The 22,709-nt window shown below is 42.8% G+C and overlaps 1 protein-coding gene across 2 annotated transcripts in view; it reads left to right on the top strand.

Moving 5' to 3' along the window:
• Positions 1 to 22,709, top strand: part of FBXO42 (F-box protein 42) — a 98,529-nt gene that overhangs the window by 45,347 nt on the left and 30,473 nt on the right. Inside the window, exons 2-4 of one of the 2 annotated variants that reach the window (XM_011284587.4) lie at positions 4,783 to 5,049; positions 7,994 to 8,110; positions 19,506 to 19,640. In XM_011284587.4, coding sequence (XP_011282889.2) covers positions 4,800 to 5,049; positions 7,994 to 8,110; positions 19,506 to 19,640 — 502 coding nt within the window. In that variant the 5' untranslated portion in view covers positions 4,783 to 4,799. Of the gene's footprint in view, positions 1 to 4,782; positions 5,050 to 7,993; positions 8,111 to 19,505; positions 19,641 to 22,709 lie in introns of those variants that run through there. The other variant, XM_019836250.2, reaches the window with a different exon arrangement.

Below are 22,709 nucleotides of genomic sequence, written 5' to 3'. Positions count from 1 at the left end.
ATAGTATAGTATAGTAGTGATACTACTGGGCCAAATAAATGGTTTCTCTAGTACCACCCATCTTGACCTAGCCAGGGGTCATTGGGTCTGGCTCAGGAGTCCGGCAGCAGACTCACAGGCCAGTATACACCTTAAAAGGCAAAAATTCAAGGGACCAGAGAGAGATGTCCATTCTGACCAATAAAATACCTTGACAGCAGCCCGTAACATGTAAGAGTAGGGTCTGCTACTCCTGGATGTACTGACGATGTAATTTCGATTATAAAATAACAGGAAGTCAGCACAAGGGTGTTGTGAGTCCTTGTGCTAATTTGAATGTCTAGTGCTAGCGAGACAAGATGGCCAGGCAAATGGTCTCTGCCCTCAAGAAGCTCAGATTCCAGTAAACCGACTTCGTTTGATGTTTGTCCCCAAAACTTGGGGAAACTAAGAAGGCTTCACACAAACGTGAAGGGTGTGGAAGATTTTTTTTTTTTTAAAGACTTCATGATCTCGGAGTTGGTTTGAGCCCTATGTTGGGTCTAGAGATTACTTAAAATATATATATATATATATATATATATATATATATATATATATATATATATCTTTAATAAATAAATAAATAAATACTCCATGAAAACCGTGGCACCTGGCTGTCTCAGTCTGTAGAGCATGCAAGTCTTGAGTTCGAGTCCCACATTGGGTGTAGAGATTACTTTGAAAATAAAATCTTAAAAAATAATAAATACTTCATGAAAACCACATTTGGTGAGTTAACAACAATTGCATGTGAAATGTTTTATAGGGCTTCTTTTGGCATGAAAAAAACTGTTTCAAAATGCCTCCATATCCTGTGGGAATGTGAGTGATGATTTCATTACCTAATCATGGAAGTGAAAATGAGGGACCGTGCAAATTGGTGCTGGAAGTGTAATTACAAGGAATTAACATCTGAGCCCATCCCTGTGTGTTCTCACTGGCATTTGTGCTCAAGGCCAAGTTCGCAAACATACCCCCAGGAGCATCGGGTTTGGTGCTTTTATGACAGTAAAATGGTTGAATGGTGAGAGTTACTTAAAACTGGGCATTACAAAAGTTTGCATCCCTTTATGTAGGCTTACTCAAGGGAGTAAGAAGTTGTTTTATTGAGCCAAACAAATTTATTTTGCTTGGGGGAAAAATAGTATTATACAAATAACCTTTTGCAGTCTTCATTGATTCAGTTTGTTCTGAAGCAGACCCTAGACTCACAGTCTGTCGAGTTGTTGAGTAAAGAACAACTATATTTGAGATCCTATGTTTAATTCAAATGTGAAAGATGCAGCCAAACTTAAGGAATCTGTTTCTTTGGACTCTTTTCCTTGGTGAATTCCAGAGCCGAGTGGGAGTTAAAAATATGAGAAGGTCAATAAATTAGGGAAGATAGCCAGTGAGAGGTGAGAAATGATAACTTGTAGAGGGGAGAAAAAGAGGGAATACGGGAAGTAATTTTTTTCCAGTAGTAAAAGGTACCTTTTTTATCCCCCAGAAAAAATTTTTAATTTTTGTTTTATATTGTACCCCAAACTGTACTCTTTCGGGTAGGTGTTGGACCTGGAAATGGAAAGGCCTCCTCTAGCAAGTTAAGCATGTGGAAGAACCACTCACCCAAAGTGGGGAGCAACTATCTAGGATCCTTTATGTGCTATGGTAACAGTAAACCTACAGTAAACACTCCTTCCCTGCTGCAGGGGAGTGGAAGACATTGCCACCACCTTCTTCTGCCGCTGCCCCAACGAGGGGGGGGATTTCGGCTGCCCCACTATGTGTATAGCTCGCCACCAGTCCTTCACCATCAGCAGGACTCCAGCAGCCACTCTGCCAGGATACATTGTCTTATCATGAGCTAATTTGATAGATGAGTTTCTTGGAAGCAGTTTCATGACTTGATTCATGTTTTCATTTTCCTTAATGTGATCATCCTTCCAGTTTTTAAGATGTACGCAATTTCCTGTATGATTTATAGGAGTGGCAAGGTGAGGTGGGAAGCTTCCCTTCTTTGCTTTCCTTGTCCCCCTCACCTTTGGGAACATTTCAGATCTTTGTTCATTTTGTTTTGTTTTGTTTTTTAAAGATTTTATTGGGGGTGCGTGCCTGGGCAGCTCAGTTAGTTGAGTGTGCGTCTATTGATCTTAGCTCAGGTCATAGTCCTGGGTCGTGAGATCGAGCCCCACGACAGGCTCCACGCCCGCTTAAGATTCATTCTCTCTCTCTCTCTCTCTCTCTCTCTCTCTCTCCCTCTCCCTCTCCCTCTCCCTCTCCCCCCTCCCCTTCCCTATCTCTCTTTTTATTTTTTTTCAACGTTTATTTCTCTTTGGGACAGAGAGATAGAGAGCATGAACGGGGGAGGGGCAGAGAAGAAGGGAGACACAGAATCGGAAACAGGCTCCAGGCTCCGAGCCATCAGCCCAGAGCCTGATGCGGGGCTCGAACTCACAGACCGTGAGATCGTGACCTGGCTGAAGTCGGACACTTAACCGACTGCGCCACCCAGGCGCCCCCTATCTCTCTTTTTAAAAAATTATAATAAAAAGAGGATTTTATTTTTTTAAGTAATCTCTGTAACCAATGTGGGGCTCGAACTCACAACCCTGAGATCAAGTGTAGCATGCCCTGCTGACTGAGCCAGCCAGGTGCCCCTGGAACATTTCAGATCTTTCTCAAAACCCCAAGTGTATTTCAGAATCACTCTTCTTTTCCCATTATTTTTTGTTCTTTACATCAGTGCTAGAGGCAATGCTGGAAATTTGTAAGGTGAATGGCATAGTGAATGGTCTGGGTAGGTATGTGTGGTCAAGGGGAATAGGTGTATTAGAAAATAAGAAAACAAACTCAGATGTCCTTTCAAGAAAAGACTTCCCGCCCATCTGTAAGGAGTATAACTGAAGAAAGCTGTTAGTCTCTTCAGGGTCAGCCTCAGCTTTGGAGCAGCCCCCCAGCCAGTGGCTGAGCAGAGCAATGACAGATATGCTGCATTCTGGAGCCTTCTAAATGGCCGCCTTGTTCCAGGCGTTGTCAAATCTGCATCACACTCTGCTCCCCCCGCACAGTCCTGCTTCCTTCTTTTTTCTTCTCACAAGACTTCTCCCCATGAAACATTTTTTCATTCCGAATTTTGTTTTTTTAGCATTTGCTTCCTGGGTAATATAACCTGTGACACACTTCTTACATAAATCACCCTACTCCCTTCATTTTACTGTTTTTTACCCCAGGCTGTGCATGAAACATCATGGGAATGGTGTGAGTGAGTTGCCTGCCTCTGCATGTATATTTCAACATGTTGTGCTCTTTCTAGAAAATTTAGGGAATAGAGAGATTAAAACTCAATCATAATGATTTTTTTTATTAAAAAAATTTTTTTTAACGTTTATTTATTTTCAAGACAGAGAAAGATAGAGCATGAACGGGGGAGGGTCAGAGAGAGAGGGAGACACAGAATCCGAAACAGGCTCCAGGCTCAGAGCTGTCAGCACAGAGCCCAACGCGGGGCTCGAACTCACGGACCGCGAGATCATGACCTGAGCCGAAGTCAGCCGCCCAACCGACTGAGCCACCCAGGCGCCCCCATAATGATTTTTTAAAATACCTTCACAAGAGGTAACTTGATAATGGCTTATTTTGATAAACTTTAGAGAAGTGCATTAAACATTAAGTGCTCATCTTGGTGAATGTATCACAAACTGAACATACCCGTATAACATTACCCAATCAGGAAACAACTTCACCAGCACCCCTGTGGCACTCACTTTGAAGAGCATGAATTAATTTTACCTGGTTTTGAATCTGATATAAGCGTGGCCATGTAGTATGCACTCTTCTGTCTTTGGTTCAGTGTTGTGTTTGAGAGAGTTACCTGTGTGGATGTCTTGCAGAAGTTCCATTGTGTGAATGGACCACAATTTATCTGTAACATTGTTGATGGGCATATATATTATTTCTGGTTTCTTACTCCCTAGATCTGTTTTGATGTTTTCTAATACAAATGTTGCCTAGTATTTGGTATTTTAGCTGGGTAGGCCTATTCTTGGAACGTTTATTATCCTTGTAAGTGAATTGTCTTATGTAAGAAGACTTTGTAAGAAAAACTTTTCTTAATCCACATCCTCAGAATGTTCTTACTACTCTTTATAGGACCCTCAGTTAGTTTTTCCTTTGAAGTCTGAGGTCTTGAATCATGTTACTGGCCAAGGGAGTTTAGTTGCTGTTCCTTTTGCTGTCTGCCAGTCAGATGCTTGCCTTAGAGGAGCTGTTACGGAACAACTTTCGTGTTTTATGGTTATGCCAGAACTCGGCTGTCATTCTGATTTACAGTGGAGAGAAAAAATATAATCAGAAGCTTTTAGGGGTGCCTGGGTGGCTCAGCTGGTTGAGTGTCTTACTCTTGGTTTCAGCTTAAGTCATGATCCTGGGATCGAGTCCCGCATTGGCTCCACACTGACAGCGTGCAGACTACTTGGGATTCTTTCTCCCTGTCTCTCTGCCCATCCTGCATGCATTCTCTCTGTCTCTCAAATAAGTAAGCCTCAAAAAAATAATAATAATAAAGAAGCCTTTAGGGATTTGTTAGATATTTGGGATGGGCTTGGTATTTGAGCTCTACCTGTCAAATTAAGGTGGCTCTCAACTAGTGTGGGAAAGTGCTGGAGAACAGATTTCACACCAAGGGTCTAAAAAGTATCATGTGCAGCTTGGATGCATGTGCCTGAGTTATTTCAGAGCTTCTGACGGTGTATACTGATGTTTGTTCATTTCCCACTATAGCTGTTGAGTGGAATGTCATGGCCAGCTCCTCGGACAGTGAAGATGACAGTTTCATGGCCGTGGACCAAGAAGAAACTGTGCTGGAAGGGACAATGGAGCAAGATGAGGAGCCCCACCCAGTACTGGAGGTTGAAGAGACCAGACATAATAGGCCCATGTCTGAGCTGCCAGAGGAGGTTTTGGAGTATATCCTGTCCTTTCTTTCACCATACCAGGAACACAAAACTGCAGCCCTTGTCTGCAAACAGTGGTATCGACTTATCAAAGGTACTGCGCCAAGTGGAAGGCTTATTTATCTATTTAAATTTGTTTTAATGGCTTATTTTTAAGGTCCCAGTTTCGTTTTCTCCTTTCTCCCTTAAATTTATTGTGGTTCTAAAATTTAGTGTTAGACAATTAACTGTACATTTTCCTTTTCTCTTAATTCTGGTTAGTTTTAGGAACAGCTTGGGTTTTGTAGTATTTAATCCAACTTGCAGTTTTAAAATGTGGATTCTTTTTTTGCATATTCTTAGAGTTGGTCTGGTAAATTGTGTTGTTCTTGAACAGACGAAGCAGGGATGGATGTGAGATAACAGTACAGCTAATGTTAATATACCTCTTACCATTGTCAGCCACTGTTGTGACTGCTTTACTATCCTCACAGAAAACTCTGAACAGGTGAAGAAACAAGAGTGTGAGAGGCACAGTTAACTAACTTACCCAAGGTCACACGGGTATCATGGGGGATCGAAGATCCACATTCAGGCAGTCTGGCTTTAGTGTCCGTGTTCTTTAAGAGGCATCATTTTGTTTCTTAAAGTAGCTAATTGTGGCAAATATGGGATTGTGCAAGTATTTACTGCTTTATTTTATCTCTAAGTGATAAAGGCTCTATGCATATCTTTTACTTAAAAAAAATTTTTTTTTAATGTTTATTTTCAAGAGAGAGAAACAGAATGTGAGTGAGAAAGGGGCAGAGAGAGAGGGAGACACAGCATCTGAAGTAGGCTCCAGGGTCTGAGTTGTCAGCACAGAGCCTGACAAGGGGCTCGAACTCATGGGCCGCAAGATCATGACCCAAGCTGAAGTCGGACGCTTAGCCAACTGAGCCACCCAGGCACCCCTCTTTTACTTTTAAAAATGAGTTTCTCCTTTTCTCCCATTTTTCTCTCTCTCTTTTTTTTTAACGTTTATTTATTTTTGAGAGAGAGAGAGAGAAAGAGAGAATCTGAAGCAGGCTCTGTGCTGACAGCAGAGATGCAGGGCTCAAACTCACGAACCATGAGATTGTGACCTGAACTGAAGGTAGATGCTTAACCAACTGAGCCACCCAGGCACCCCTTCTTTTTTTTTTTTTTTCAATGTTTATTTATTTTGAGAGGGAGAGAGAGAGAGAACACACGAGTGAGCATGAATTGGGGAGGGTCAGAGGGAGAAAGAGAATCCCAAGCAGGCTCCTCACTGTCAGTCTACAGAGCCCTACTCAGGGCTTGATCCCAAGAACCATGACCTGAGCCAAAATCAAGAGCCAGCAGCTTAACAGACTGAGGCACCCACACACTGTCTTCCATTTTCTAATCAAGTTTTCAACTTTAGCTAAATGTTGTACTTACCAGGGGTGGTGTATTTTTAATTTAATAGATAGCAGTTATTTTTTTACATTTACAGTTTTACATTTACAGTACATTTTAACTGGAAAGGGCCCATTTTTGAATGAAGACCAAGCCAGTTGAATAAACTTTGATCAAGCAGTTTGTTCCTTCCTAGTGGGAACAAGCAGTCAGAAATATGACAGGAAAAAACCTTTAGATCAGAATCAGTCTTAAAATCATTTCCTTTCATCAGGGTGGTTCTCATGGGGCATGGGGTCATTGTCAATTGCTCAGAACCCAACCTAGAAGGCTAAGGACCAGCTGTGTTGAAACCGTTTGCTGGGTCCTGTGCTCATCTGCTTACAACTGGTAATGCTTGCTTTCTCTTTGCAGATTTAATGGACCCTTCAGTAGAGATTGAATGCTTACCCTGTGAAAATAGATGATTTCACCTCTAAAATAGAGGTGGAAGAATCACAGATGAGGGGCTATGATCTAATCAAAGTTACGAGTTTATTCTTGGTTTTATATGGCATTCTTACTGTTTTGATATGTATGTATGTATGTGTGTGTGTGTATATATATATATATATATATATATATATATATATATAACACATGCACATAGATATGTGCATATGTATGTATATATACATATGTATGTATATGCACATACATATGTGTATACATACATACATACATATATACATATACATACATTTATACACACACACTTTTTTATTTTAAAGAGGGAGGAACCCTAACCTAGCACTCACAGTCCTAGATTTTCTGGGAGAAGGAAGTCGCTGCCAGGATAGCTTCTTCTTTCCCCCTCTCTATCATTATGTATCTGTCCCTTATTCATTACTGCCTTACCTCAATTCAACATTTTCAAATCTGTCACTTTCTTCATCAGAGTATAGTTGGCACTGTAGTCACACATTAAAGATGACTATCTTTTAATATTCCAGTTCTTAACTGTGAGTTCAGCCAAAAGATAGTAATCATCATTGGAAAACATTTTTTTTTTAATTTTTATTTTTTCAACGTTTTTTATTTATTGTTGGGACAGAGAGAGACAGAGCATGAACGGGGGAGGGGCAGAGAGAGAGGGAGACACAGAATCGGAAACAGGCTCCAGGCTCTGAGCCATCAGCCCAGAGCCCGACGCGGGGCTCGAACTCCTGGACCGGACCGCGAGATCGTGACCTGGCTGAAGTCGGACGCTTAACCGACTGAGCCACCCAGGCGCCCCTATTTACTTATTTTTAAAGTAAGCTTTATGCCTATCGTGGGGCTCAAACTTACGTCTCTGAGATCAAGGGTCGCATGCTCTACTCACTGAGCCGGCCAGGTGCCTCTACCAATTATTTTAATGTGTTGCTTTAAGATATGACAGCAGAGTTATAGTGTGAGCTAATTTTGTAACCTTGACCTTTGTAACACTTAGCCACCCTGAGCCTTTGTAAAGTGAAAGGATTGGATCTTCTACTTTTGAAATTCTGTTTCTTACTTTGAATGAAAAATAAGAAACTTAGGTTTTATAGAAGTTATGTGACAGCTAATAGATGCAGTTTTAATAATTTGGTTGAAAAGTGAAGTATCCAGGCTGAAGCACTTGTTATTTTTGTCTTTAGGTGTAGCCCACCAGTGTTATCATGGTTTCATAAAGGCTGTCCAGGAAGGAAACATTCAGTGGGAGAGTCGGACTTACCCTTATCCTGGAACCCCGATCACTCAACGGTTCTCACACAGTAAGTATTTACTGTGAGAGTAGATGCCATCCTGCCCGTGGTCATATTTCCAAAAATTCCTCTGGAGGCGTGTACTTTGTTTGACTTTTTGATGAAGAGAATGTAAAATGAGGACTTATATTAACTTTAGAATCAGGGAAGAGTGTGAGCCTAAGTGCAGCATAGGCACCTTGGTATAATTTTATATTTGAATTTTTCTAGCATCTCTACCCCAAAGAGGTCAAGGTATTATCGTAGACTTGAACATTGATATCAAGTGAGAGGATATCAAAGAAGTACAGGAAGGTATTTCCAAGATCCTGCTTAGGGAGTAGCCAGAGTTTAACACTAAGAGTTAAAATAATTCTTTATTTTAACATAGTATATGTTTAGCCAACACTGAATTTGTATGGGATCACACAAAGATTTTGAACATGAAGGGTATTAATTTTAAAATGTCAATTTAGGGGCGCCTGGGTGGCACAGTCGGTTAAGCGTCCGACTTCAGCCAGGTCACGATCTCGCGGTCCATGAGTTCGAGCCCCGCGTCGGGCTCTGGGCTGATGGCTCGGAGCCTGGAGCCTGTTTCCGATTCTGTGTCTCCCTCTCTCTCTGCCCCTCCCCCGTTCATGCTCTGTCTCTCTCTGTCCCAAAAATAAATAAACGTTGAAAAAAAATGTCAATTTAAATAGTAAAATTATAAATGCTCTGGTAAATAAGACACAATTTAGAATTTTTATTTAAATTTTTTTAATGTTTATTTTTGAGAGAGAGAGAGAGAGAGAGCAAGCACGTGAGCAGGGAAGGGGCAGAGAGAGAGGGAGACACAGAATCCGAAGCAGGCTCTAGGCTCTGAGCTGTCAGCACAGAGCCTGAGGTGGGGCTTGAACTCACGAACCATGAGATCATGACCTGAGCCGAAGTCAGATGCTTAACCGACTGAGCCACCCAGGTGCCCCTAATTTAGAGTTTTTAGATTATTCTAGAATTAACTCTCCATTTGAATTTGATTTTTGTAGACACCATTTTATTCTATTAGTGATTCATACCTTCATCAGAATGAGATTAAGATGTGGTATATCTTAGGCCAGTACAGGTATATTAATAATGGTTCTCCATAAAGAAAGCTCGTGGCAGTGGGGTGGGGGTGAGGGAGCTCTAAATACTTTCTCATAATTACAGCTTTAATTATATTACTTCCCAGTTCAGAAACCTTCAGTGCCTGTTGCTTACAAGATAAAAGCTAAACTTAGTCTTATATTCAGAGCCCTCTTTAATTTGACCTGTGTTCAGATTTACCACATCATCTCCCAGCTTTGCCCAAGAGCTCTCCTCTTTCAAGCTGTCACATTGCCATGCTGGATTCTTCCTCCCTGGAGTGTTTGTATCCACTTAGCTAAAGCCTGCCTTTCCTTGAAGACTCCATTGAAGTTCTGGCTCCTTCGTGAAACCTCTCAACTCTTTAGCTCATAGAAAATATTTTCCTGTTCTGAGCCTATGTTGTTGTCTGAAATACTGATTTTGATACTTTCTGATACTCTTTTTTTTTTTTAATTTTTAATGTTTATTTTTGAGAGACAGAGCACGAGTGGGGGAGGGGCAAAGAGAGGGAGACACAGAATCCAAAGCAGGCTCCAGGGTCTGAGCTGTCAGCACAGAGCCTGACATGGGGCTTGAACTCATGAACGGTGAGATCATGACCCGAGCCGAAGTCGGATGCTTAACCGACTGAGCCACCCAGGTGCCCCAACTTTTTGATACTCTTGAATATTACTACTAATTTTGAACTCTTTTGTGTTATTCAGGTTTTAATTTTAATTCCAGTATAGTTAATGTACAGTGTTATATTACTTTCAGGTGTCCAGTGTAGTGATTCAGTACTTCTGTACAATACTCAGTGCTTATCATGATAACTGGATATTTGGAACTCTTGAGGGAAGGAGAGTGTATTGGTTATTCATGTTGTTTAAAAAACTTAGCAGCTTAAAACATTTATTATCCCACAGAGTTCCCAAGGGTCAGGAATCTGGGAGTGGTTAGCTAGGAGGTTCTGGCTCAGTGTCTCTGATGAGGTTGCAGCCAGTCTGTCAGGGCTGTAGTCACCTGAAGGCTTGACTGAGGCCCAGGCGGGCTGCTTCCAGGTTCACACAAGTAACTGTTCACAGGAGGCTTCTGTTCCTTAGGACTTGGACCTCTGGGGGCACTTGGGTGGTTCAGTCGGTTAGGCATCCAACGTTGGCTCTAGTCACGATCTTGCAGTTCATGGGTTTGAGCCCCGCCTCGGGCACTGTGCTGACAGCTCAGAGCCTGGAGCCTGTTTCAGATTCTGTGTCTCCCTCTCTCTCTGTCCCTACCCCATTCATGCTTGCGCGCGCGTGCTCGCTCTCTCTCTCTCTCTCTCTCTCTCTCTCATAAATAAACATTAAAAAAAAAGGACTTGGGCCTCTTTGTGGAGCTGCTCATGACTTGGTAGCTGGCTACCCACAGAATGAAAGAATGAATGATTGGGGGGAGAGAGAGAGAGAGAGAGAGAGAAAGAGAGGGAGGGAGGGAGGGAGGGAGGGAGGGAGGGAGGGAGAGAGAGACACCAAGATAGAAGCTGTAGTGTCTTTTACAACCTAATCTCTGAAATGAACCTCTTTCCTGATCCGTTCTATTGGTCACACAGATATTGACCAGCAGGGTAAATACCAGGCCGTGAGGACCTTTGGAGGCCATCTTGGAGGCTGGCTGTCCCAAACCCTGTGTTGTATTCTCATTTCCAGAGGAGAATTCAGTACATAATTATAATTTATCATTGTCTTGGAACTGGATCTAAATAGATCAAAGGAGCAGGCCAGATTGTTGCCGTGTTCTCCGTTCTCTCCAGGAGCTGTTTTACTTTTGCTCTCGTAACCCCCCTAGGGCAGTGGGTCTCAAAGTGTGATTCCTAGGCCTCTGGGGAAGAGGGCAATCTGTGAGACCCTTTTGGGGGTCTGTGAAGTCAGAACTGGTTTTCTTTGTTTTAATGCCCCTGCCTTGAGTTTTGCACAGGCTGTAACAGTTTTACTCTGCATTGCTTTTGTACCATTAGTGCAAATGTCAACAGAGTGGAAAAGGCCATTAACAGCAATGACTGAAAAACAAAAAACGTAAACAGGGCACCTGAATGGCTCAGCCCATTGAGCGTCTCTTGATTTCAGCTCAGGTTGTGATCTCATAGTTCGTGAGATAGAGCCCCAAATTGGGCTCTGCGGTGACAGCATGGAGCCTGCTTGGGTTTCTCTGTCTCTCTCTGTGCCTCCCCTGTTCACACTGACTTGCGCTCTCTTTCAAAAAAAATTTTTTTTTTAATTTTTTTTTTCAACGTTTTTTATTTATTTTTGGGACAGAGAGAGACAGAGCATGAACGGGGGAGGGGCAGAGAGAGAGGGAGGCACAGAATCGGAAACAGGCTCCAGGCTCTGAGCCATCAGCCCAGAGCCTGACGCGGGGCTTGAACTCATGGACCGCGAGATCGTGACCTGGCTGAAGTCGGATGCTTAACCGACTGCGCCACCCAGGCGCCCCCAAAAAATTTTTTTTTAATGTTTATTTATTTTTGACAGAAAGAGACAGAGCATGAGTGGGGGAGGGGCAGAGAGAGAGGGAGACACAGAATCCGAAGCAGGCTCCAGGCTGTGAGCTGTCGGCACAGAGCCCGACGCGAGGCTGAGGCTGGAACCGTGAGATCATGACCTGAGCCGAAGTCGGACGCTCAACCGACTGAGCCACCCAGGTGCCCCACTTGCTCTCTCTTTCAAATTAAATAAATAAACATTAAAAACAGAAACAGGGGCCACTGTCGGTTAAGCATCTGACTTTGGCTCTGATCATGATCTCGTGGTTCGTGGGTCCAAGCTCCACATCCAGCTCTGTGCTGCCAGTTCAGAGCCTGGATCCTGCTTCAGATTCTGTGTCTCCCTCTCTCTCTCCCGGCCCCCCCCCCCCCTATCTCTCAAAAGATGAATAAATGTTAAAAAGCAAGCAAACAAACAAAAAACAAAGCCCAGGCTACTGTTACTACTACTGGTACTTCCTTCTCTTCCTCTCTCCCTTCCTTCCTCCTCCTCCCCCCCCCCTTTCTCTTCCTCTCCTTCTTACTACAAAAATAGTTTTTGAAAGGGACTTGAATGTTTTCAGGAATCCACACTTCAATACTTAATTCATTTAAGACTATAAATGAATCCTTGTCAAGCATATGTAATGAGGGGCACCTGGGTGGCTTAGTCACTTTAGCTCAAGTCATGATCTCATGCGTTTGTGAGTTTGAGCCCCTAGATCTAGTTCTGTGCTGACAACTCAGCCTGGAGCCTGGAGCCTGCTTCAGATTGTGTCTCCTCTCTCTGCCCCTCCCCCACTCATTCTCTGTCTCTGTCTCTCTGTCTCTGTCTCTCTCTCCCTCTCTCTCAAAAATAAATAAACATTAACAAAAAAATTTTTTTAAAGGGTATGTAATGAAATTACAGGAGAATCCATGTTAGATCCAGTATTTGTTGTTGAGGGAGGGTTAACTTCAGTTACTGACAGATAATTGGAATGAGAGGCAGAGACAGAGTTTCTAAAGACTGTTTTAAGATGGTTTTTTGAAACAAGTATTTTTAAGAACCCTGAGTGAGGGAAATGGAGTGAGTCTGGATAAAGTAGAAACCAAGCTGGGAAGTATTCATGGGTGAGTAATTATCACAGGACAGACAATTTAGCTTTCTAATGAGAGAAGAAAAAAATTTTTCAATTAACTAGCTTTTGAAAGAGTATCATTACAAAATAGTGACAGTTATTTGCAGGGGACATAGAGAAGAAAAATAGAGTAATCTCACAGAAATTCACAGGTTGGTGGATTTCAGTATTTGTTTTTACCTTAAATTTTTTTTCATGTCTTCATTTAAAATCCAAGAAAAGGTGCCATAAATTTTTTTTTAAGTTTTTTAATGTTTATCTATTTTTGAGAGAGAGACAGCGAGCAAGCAGAGGAAGGGCAAAGAGAGAGGGAGACACAGAATCTGAAACAGGCTCCAGGCTCTGAGTCATCAGCACAGAGCCCGACACAGGGCTCAAACCCACAAACTGCAAGATCATGACCTGAGCCAAAGTCAGATGCTTAACCCACTGAGCCACCCAGGCGCCCCAAAGGTGCCATAGATTTCTTTAAAAAGGTGTCTGTGTGTCTCGTTTCCTCTCTCTCAGCTCATCTCTCACTGTTGCCTTTCTCTCTGCATGCTGGCAGACTGAAGAGAACTGTTACACAGAAATGGGCATTTTTCAGAATAGGTTGAAAACAAGGAATTCCTTCAATGTCTTTCCTTAGCTCCTTCCTCTTCCTACTGCATGTTTCTCCCCAGAGTTCAATTTTATTTCTTTTTCTTTCTTTCTCTTTTTTTTTTTTTTTTTTTTTTTAGAGACAGAGTGCAAGCGAGAGCAAGCAAGTGGGGAGAGGGGCAGGCAGGGGAGGGAAGAGAGAGAGACAGAGAGGGAGAGAGAGAATCTCAAGCAGGCTCCAGGCTCAGTATGGAGCCTGACACAGAGCTCAATCCCATGACCCTGGGATCATGACCTGAGCTGAAGTCAAGAGGTGGATGCAACTGACTAAGCCACCCAGATACCCCTCAATTGTATTTCTTATTCCTGATTCACATTGAGCTGGAGATCTGCATTTCCAATTCTTTGCTCATATTGCCACAGAGATACACAGATGCTTCATATCTAGTCAGCTAAAAGTGGAATTCAGTAGTTCCTCCCAAGTTTTCCCCTCTCCATAATTTAGTTAATGGCATTATCATTCTCGCAGTTACACAAGTGTGAATTCTCGGATTTATCCTCAATTCCTCTTCCTTCAGTAACAAAAGTCAGATCTTGTTGATTCTGTTCATCTCTGCAATCTCTCTCATATCTTTCCTTATTTTTCCCATTACTCACATTTATGAATGTGAGTAATGATTACATTACTCATTAGAATGATTATATTCTCTCTTAAATCTTTTCTAAATGATTGCATAAATAAGAAGTTCAGGTTCTCCATCTGAACCTGAACGAGACACTGTTGGCAACCATCTCTAAAGCTGGGGACAGTGCCACCTCCTAGGGCATTTGGAAATGTGTAAGGTCATTGTTCATTTGCTTGACTGGGTAGCACTGTATGCATTTAGTAGGCAGGAATGCTCGGTGTCCTGCAGTGAATGGGCTGCTCCTCCACAAAGAGAACGGACCTGCCTAAAATAACAGGAGTCCCTGTTGGGAACCACTGTAAGTGAAGCATCAGACCAGTCTCGTCACTCCTCTGCCAAAAAACCTCAGTCTTTCCAGGCTGATGGAGGAGTTTCCACTCCCCTTGGCTTTCGAGGCCCCAGCTTACTCTTTCAGCCTGAATCTCTCCCACATCTTCACACAGCCAGGCTCCACCCACACGAGACTCCTTGTTAGGTCTTACACTTCCCTACTTGATGGCCTTGCTTGGATGCCCTGATTTCCTTCTCCCTTCCCCTCCAGTTCCCCTTTTCGTCCCTGGACTTGTTTGCCCATTGTTAATGGACTAAAGTGTTCTATCCTCTAAAACCCATCTCAGAGATAAAGCCAAAAGCCACCTCTTCACAAGCTCCTGTCAGATTCCCTGCCATGGAGATTAAGATCTTGTTTTCCTCTGCCTATACACCCCTAAAACACTCCTCTTGCCTTTTCTTTTACTGTTTATTACCATCTGTGTCGCCATAATTGTCTGTGTTGGAGAGGCTGCATATGAAAGAAGAATTTTAAACTTGGGAAGTAAGTTCCTTGGCTCTTCTTTTTTTTTTGAAGATTTTTTTAATGTTCATTTTATTTTTGAGAGACAGACACAGTGTGAGTAGGGGAGGGGCAGAGAGAGGGAGACACAGAATCCAAAGCAGGCTCCAGGCTCCGAGCTGTCAGCACAGAGCCCAACGAGGGACTCAAACCCACGAACCGTGAGATCGTGACCTGAGCTGATGTCAGACGCTCAACCAAGTGAGCCACCCAGACGCCCCCGAAAATATGTTTTTAACTGCAAAATGATAGAGGGATGAAGAGATCTCTTCCTCAAATGGTTGTCTGCTTGAGGACAAGCAGGTTCCAGGTGTTAGACATCCATGCACCTTTCACAACACTTGGTCCATAGCTGAAATCATTGAATTCTGTGAAATTAAGTGTAACAAAGATGTAGCAGTACAGCTTCTTTCCTGTTTAAAAGTCTGGGACAAAGAGGGGAAGGAAAATGAAGCCAGTTTTCCTAACTCTTTGGTGAGTGTGCGCATGACCGATCATGCAAACCTTGACTAACAGAGAATGTCCTTTTCAGATTAATATAGGGATCTGTTGAGTCTCCAGCATCGTGCTTTTTGTATTTCAGTGAAGGCTGCAAATAGGGTCAGGTCATGTCACACCCATGCTAGCTGTGCTCCTGTAGTAGCTAAGCAGGCCCAAACGGGATAACCAGCCTTGCTTGTTCCATAGTTATGTAATTACAGGCCTTATCAAATATGTCCTGGCTTGTAGATGTGAGACACATGACAGCATAGTCTCTCTGAGCATGGGATACATGCCTCAGGACCTTTCCCTGGAAACAAGTGTGAAACAAAAGAGAATTTAACATCTGAATGCAAAAGTTAGAGTTAAGTAAACATTTCTCAAGTGACTCTCTGAAACAACTGGAAGACCTTGCACTAGAGAGGAGTATACTACAGTACAGAAGTGTTTAGGATGCCAAAGAACTACTGGTTTGCTGTGTGTTGATATGAATATTTGACTTGTCTTCGAGTAGGGATTATCGGATGTTAACTGGAAATGTATGTTTTGCAATAGTTGTTCATGGAGCAATCAGGCCATTTCAGAAAATTTGAAGAAATGTAGCAATTAGAATAAGCATTCTTTTTATTTTTTAAGTTTATTTATTTATTTTGAGAGAGACCGCGCAAGTGGGTGGGGGGGACAGAGCGAGACTGGGAGACAGAGAATCCCAAGCGGGCTCCGCACTGCCAGCGCAGAGCCCAGTGTGGGGCTTGAACCCACAAAACCGTGAGATCGTGACCTGAGCCAAAACCAAGAGTCGGAGGCTTAACCGACTGAGCCACCCAGGAGCCCCTAGAATAAACATTCTTAGTGTTACTTAGAGTATTCATACTGTACTATGAACTGTAACTTTCGTATTGCACATTCCACTGGTCTAGATGTTTTGAAAAGAAAACTATGTGGGTGGAGAACGTTGGTAAAAGGGAAATGACTACTTGAGCGCTGGTATTTGCTTAAATTCTTAATTTTTTCTAAAAGGCCCATTGAACTTGTTGAGTCTCCCCACACCCACCCAGACCAACATGTAGATGTCTTAAATAAAAATAGACAATAAACAAAAGCTTAGTAGGATGCTTAAAATATTTGAGGGTATTATTGATGGCTGTTTTCTTATTCCATTATACTGGAGTTCTAAACATAGCTGCCCAAACTGACTCTCTTCCTCTCTAAGCTTCATTGCTGATTAACTGATAGACATTGAGAATACGGTGTGTGAAACTTGTCATTTTAGTCCTGCTAGCTTTGCACAGTTTGGCCTATGCGTTCCTCTTCCAGAAACCTTTGTTTGTTCCAAGAGAAGCAGGAGAATGCCGATTGCCTTATTTTAGTATAGGATTAAAATACATGTGGCAAGGACCTCATGGGGCCCGGCTGTTGGCTGGGTTTTCGATCCAAATAGAGAAGAAGAATGTTTGCTACCTCTTTGAAAAATAAAGGCACTGTGCTCTTTTGCTGTATGAAGGAAGCAGCTGCCAAGAGTTGATGTTTGAAGAACGGGGAGACATAAATGAGCCCTCGACTCTTAGTTATGAAGTCACAGATTTGTCTTATTAAAGATTGTTATAATGGACACACATTAAGGTTTCAGAGGCCATAGGACATTGCTAACTTATTTTCCGTAAGTGTGGGTTATCAAGAAGAAAAGAATGTTCTTTTATGCCTGGTACCAGTTGGTTCCGTTCAAAATTTCAGTCAATTTGTTGGAGTAACTAATTCAAGAAAGATATGAGAAGACCAAGATATCTGAAGCTCAGCTCCCTTAGTGGAGATTGAAATGTGACTCTAGCAATTATCCTTCTTGTTTGTCTAATATCAGCTAAACTTGATCCTTCATTATTTACAGTTCTTTTTAAAAAATGTTTATTCATTTATTTTTGAGAGAGAGACTGTGCACACACATGTGTGCAAGCAGGGGAGGGTCAGAGAGAGAAGGAGAGAGAGAGAGAATCCCAAGCAGGTTCCCTGCTGTCAGTGAAGAGCCTGACTCAGGGTGCAAATTCACAACCGTGAGATCACGACCTGAGCCAAAATCAAGAGTCAGATGCTTAACTGACTGAGCCACCTAGGTGCCCCTTGTTATTTGCAGTTCTTAACCAATCTGAAATATGAGCATTGGAGTTTCATAGGATTTTATTTCTTAATAGATTTTCTTGTTAGGATGTGGATTTTTTTTTGAGGGGAGGAGGGGCAGAGGGAGAGGAAGAGAGAGAGAGAGAGAGAGAGAGAGAGAGAGAGAGGGAGAGAGAGAGAGAGAGAATCCCAAGCAGCCTCCACACCCAGCCGGGAGCCTGACGCAGGGCTCCTCTCATGAACCGAACTGGGAGATCATAACCTGACCCAAAATCAAGAGTCAGATGCTTAACCTACTGAGCCACGCAGGCGCCCCTGCGATGTGGATTTTGAAACATACAGATTAGAAGTTATTTGCAAAGGCAAAGAAAGTTAGTGGAAAGTGTAAGATCATTTAAATCTTCATATACTGTAGTGTGTCTGTTAATTTGAAAAGTCTGCAGCTCCATTGTTGCACAATGTCAGAGGTCAAGGTGATTTGGATCTGTACCTTCCACTGGCTGAGATCACTGGGTGTAAGTGACTAAATACACTACTGTGGTACCTCTTAACTCCTGAAGTTTTCTGACTTGGCCTTTCTAGTGCGGAGGTTCCTTAAAGGGCCTATGGGGTGGGCTGATTTAAGGGAAAAAAGGAGGGTTATTCCCAGAGCTAGTACATATCACAGAGATAATTATAGCAGTAGCATTTCTCTTTTTCTGAACTTGACTAAGTGGTGCCAGAGTTCAGAAGAGATCTTAAAAACAGAGGTGTGCTAAACTGCACTAGACCTACAAATGAGCTGACTGGTCACTGAAACCATGCACTAGTGGGTTGAATCTCTGAGTTTCTTTTCACTTTCCTCCTACTCTTACGTAAGGGGAACATTGAGAATTCTTTTTTTTTCCCACCAGTATGCATGAAATGAATGGAAAGGAAAGTTTTGCTTGGCCCCCTTGCTGAGATCCAAGATGGTAAATGCAAGTCTGTAAGGAGTGGGGTCATCGTTTCCAAAGAATAGAGACTAAGTGAACTTTTTAGGGCAAAACAAGGTGGCAGTGCCTCTCCTCTAGACTTTGGCTGTGGTCCTTCTGGTTTTGGAGGTACAGCCCAGCCCCTCTCACAGTCCTTACCCCTTTTCTTTGGAATGGTGTCTGTCGGTGAGGAGTGTATAATCATCTGATTGAAAAGGCTCTTCTCAGAGACCTGGATGCTTTTTAAATGTTACTTCACTGGTTTTCTGTGTAGCACCGAACAGCCTGTCTTGGTGGCTTTCTGATGCACCTTGATGGCTTTCAGCTTAACGACCTCCATGCTGTTCTCTCCGTAGCTTGGGGACCATCCTACTTCTGAGATCCCCGAGATACATTGATCTTCATGTGTGGTTACTTGATGGCATCAATTAAAATGGTTTTCTGTCATATTCTCTTCATGTAAAGATGTGTTTATTAGTTTGTGCTTCAGGTTTCATTGCTTCAAACAAGCAATAATGGGAGGGCTGGAGGAGAGAAACAGGAGGACAGAGTGCATCCACTAGCACTGGCTCTCTCTGCCTAGCCCTAGAGGGTGAGGATGCAGATTTAGGTTAATCTGAAATTTTACCCATTGAGCACCCATAATCTGAATTCCTGTGTGCTCTTGCTGGAATTATATGGTCTTATTTAATGGTGACATTGTCAATTTGCTCAGTGTTCTCAGAAATGATATTTCTATAGCTTTCCTCTGAGCTCTCTTTTACTTTATTTTTTTAAGTTTATTTATTTTTCATAATCTCCACACCCCACACTGAGCCCAGACTCACGACCCCCAGATCAAGAGTCACATGCTCTTCCAACTGTCAGCCAGGCGCCCCTTGCTGGACCTTATTTTAAAGAATAATGTGATATTAACCAATCTGAAGACAAGAGGCTGGTTATAGAAAGTTGGTACCTGGCCACAGAGTCGCCGAATGGCTGAAATTATTGATCTTTGAAAGATAAGTGTTACAGTTAAGGTGTCAGAGGGGCTTCAGTATTGAACATCAGTTATGCTTTTATTGTTTTCTTTCTAGGTGCATGCTATTACGATGCTAATCAATCTATGTACGTGTTTGGAGGCTGTACCCAGAGCAGCTGCAATGCTGCTTTTAATGACCTCTGGAGACTTGACCTAAATAGCAAAGAGTGGATCCGACCTTTGGCTTCAGGTAAGAGCTAAAGTGCTGATGTTTGCCTTCTTACCAGGTAACTGCCTTTGCACGGACATTCTATCTGATCTGTTTTGGTGTTGGTCTCTGGTACTAGGGTCCCAGGTCAAATCTGTGTAAATGCTAAAAGTAATGTGTTTGTATAAGGTCTTTGAATTAAAAAAATTATACTTTATTACTAGTATTGGTGCCCTGCCAGAATTGTACTACTGTGTGAATTCACTTGTGTGGTTTTCTCAAGTCCTCGCACTGGTGTGATGTGCCTTTTGGTATGAAGTTGAAGTAAGCAGAAACACAGCATCGTGAGAACGGTAGTTCACTGACAGAAGCTGTTGTTCCAGGGCTGAGATCTCTGAATATCTTTTGTTGTTGCCAGCTCAGACATTTGGGGAGTGTATGGAACATGCCTCTGCTGGTTACTCTTAACGACTCAGGAATGTGGGAAGATTCTCCAGTAGATACATTCCTGCATAGTCCCACTATGCCGAAATTCTGGCAGAAAGAAACTAGATTATTTTCTTTAAAAAAAATCTTTTTTGTTTTAAATATTTATTCATTTTTGAGAGACAGAGCACGAGTGGGGGAGGGGCAAAGAGAGAGGGAGACACAGAATCCAAAGCAGGCTCCAGGCTCTGAGCTGTCAGCACAGAGCCCGACGCAGGGCTAGAACTCATGAACCATCAGATCATGACCTGAGCCGAAGTCAGACACTTAACCAAAGGAGCCACCCAGGAGCCTGATTATTTTCTCCTTTTTGATTTAACCTTTCGGGGATTTGTTTTTGCACTCTTGAGGCAGGACAGTTTGAAAAGGCACAGCCGTAAGACTGAAGGGGCTGGTGTGCTGGAGAAATAAGAGTCCACTGAGCGTCGAGTACTCTATTAGATTTGTTGACAAGCTTTTCCCAGACATTCATGTGGCTTTTCAAGATTGGAATTCACTCTAGGACTAAGGAGACTCAGGTTTTCTTGGGCAGATTCCTTACTCATTTAGGTCTTGATTTACTAGTTTGATAACTACATGGGAAGTGACTTGGTATAGTAGAAAGAGCCTAGGCTAAGAGTGAAGAGACCTGAGTTTCATCTCCTGCCATGATAGCCAAGTCTGCATTGTCAGTGAACAGATGACTGCATCTCTCTGGGACAAATACGGAGTAGGATTAGATGATTCTGTTTTCAAATGGCTAGTTTATGCTTTTCTTTTTTTCTGGAATGACTGCTATGATTGTCTAAGCCAGGGGCTTAAAACCTTTTTAAGAGAAGAAACTGTAATTTGCTTCCCCAAAGCTGTAAGCTCCTGTTCCTTCCCCTGCAATAGACAAATCTAGGAAGCAGAAGCCTACTGACAACAGGTACTCGCAGGTGGGGCTGGGTTTTGTACAGATGAAATTCTTTATTAAAATCATTCGAAAGAAGACCAAGTGTTAATCTTAAAAATTTTGGAAGTCAGTGCTATTTTAGGGCCCTTAGAATTGTGTGTGCTTTGGAGAGTTTCCTTTTCTAGCCCCCTGTCCCCTCTTGCACTTAGAGCAATATTTGATTTGATTAATATTTGGAATCACAGATCTAAAATGTCCAAGATTTCTTCAGCTTCAGCATCCTGTTGCCACTGTACTTGGTGTCCAGGTCCCATTCCAGAGCAGTTTTGGCTATTCCAGTCACAAAACGCCAATACTGCCCCTTCTCTATTGTGTCACCAAGCTCTATGCTTCTGATACTTTGGCCTGGGGGTTGATCTTCCTTCTAGAAGTGGAGCCCTGGACTGTGGGACCTTCATAGCATACTGCTACCTACTGGCTTATTTCCCTAATTTCCCTCTGTAAGGTAGACGTGGGATTTTTTTTTTGTTTTTAAACCACTAAGACTCCGTTTTGAGATCCTCAAGGTAGAAGTATCAGAGAAATAACTGACTTTAAAAATACAATGGTAGACTGTTTCCTTTTGTACAACATAGAAGCTCCTGAAGGCTCAATTTTCTAACAAAGTGTCTCAAAGAATCTGCTTGCCACTTCACTGTAATCTACAATTAGAGCCTAGTTTTCAAGGGGGGAAGACAGTTTTTTGAAATGTCTCCTTTTTTAAACAAACAAGCACTAGTTTTTAATAAAGAAGCCTGTGAGATTCTCCTTCGGGCAGAAATCCCATGGGAAGATTGCCTGAGGACATGCTTCTGTGTGCTGTCATGAGTCCCAGCCAAAATGACTTCCTCACTGAAACGTCAGTGAGTCTTTCTGAACAGCACCCCGTTGTTGATACGCCTTGGTGTGCCTGACTCACCCGTTCTGGCGCACGGAGGTGGGCAGGTTGGAAAGTGACTGAGGGGAGGGTGTCAGCTGTGGAGTCCCCTCACTTATATTTGTAAGCAGAGGGTATTTAAAGCCGTAACCTCAACAGGGTTCAGTCTTTGAAAGTGTAGCCGTGTGGAGAAGAGTAGCAGACAAGCCGTGGGGCAGTTTCATTTGGAGTGGAGAGTCTTTCTGGAGGGTGCTTCTGCATCAGGTGCCTTTTTCCTTGTTTATCGGCTGCCCCTGGACATGAGACAGGAGCCCTGCCACGTGGGGTGGTGTCCTAGCCAGCTCAGGCTGCCATAGCAAAATACTGCAGACTAGGGGCTTCAGCAACAGACCTTTATTTCTCACAGTTCTGAAGGCTAGGAGACTGAGATCAGGGTGCCGGTGAGGGTTGTCTTCTGGTCTTGGAGACAGCTGCCCTCTTGCTCTCTCCTCATCTGGCAGAGACAGAGTTCTGGTGTCTCGTCCTCTTCTTATAAGAGCACCAATCCCATTATAAAAGGCCTCAACTTTGTGACTTCATCTAAATCTCATTAATCTCCCAAAGGTCCTATTCCCAAAGGCCATCACATTGGGGTTGGGGCTTCAACATACGAATTTTGAGAGGACACAGTTCAGTCCATAACCATGGGAATTAATGCGACTTGCCTCTGAATCCCGGTTGTTAGTTCCTTTTGCAGTGATAGAAGCACTCCATCTAGAGGGAGTGTAGTGGTGACAAATGTTAGAATGAGAACTCTTCCGGCTGAGCCAGACCTACCTATAGCTAGTACTTCTCA

The sequence above is a fragment of the Felis catus genome, chromosome C1 (genome assembly GCF_018350175.1).
Source record: "Felis catus isolate Fca126 chromosome C1, F.catus_Fca126_mat1.0, whole genome shotgun sequence".
NCBI classification, from domain to species: Eukaryota; Metazoa; Chordata; class Mammalia; order Carnivora; family Felidae; genus Felis; species Felis catus.
Note: the sequence above shows the minus strand (reverse complement) of the source record. Positions and strands in the feature narration are given on the sequence as shown.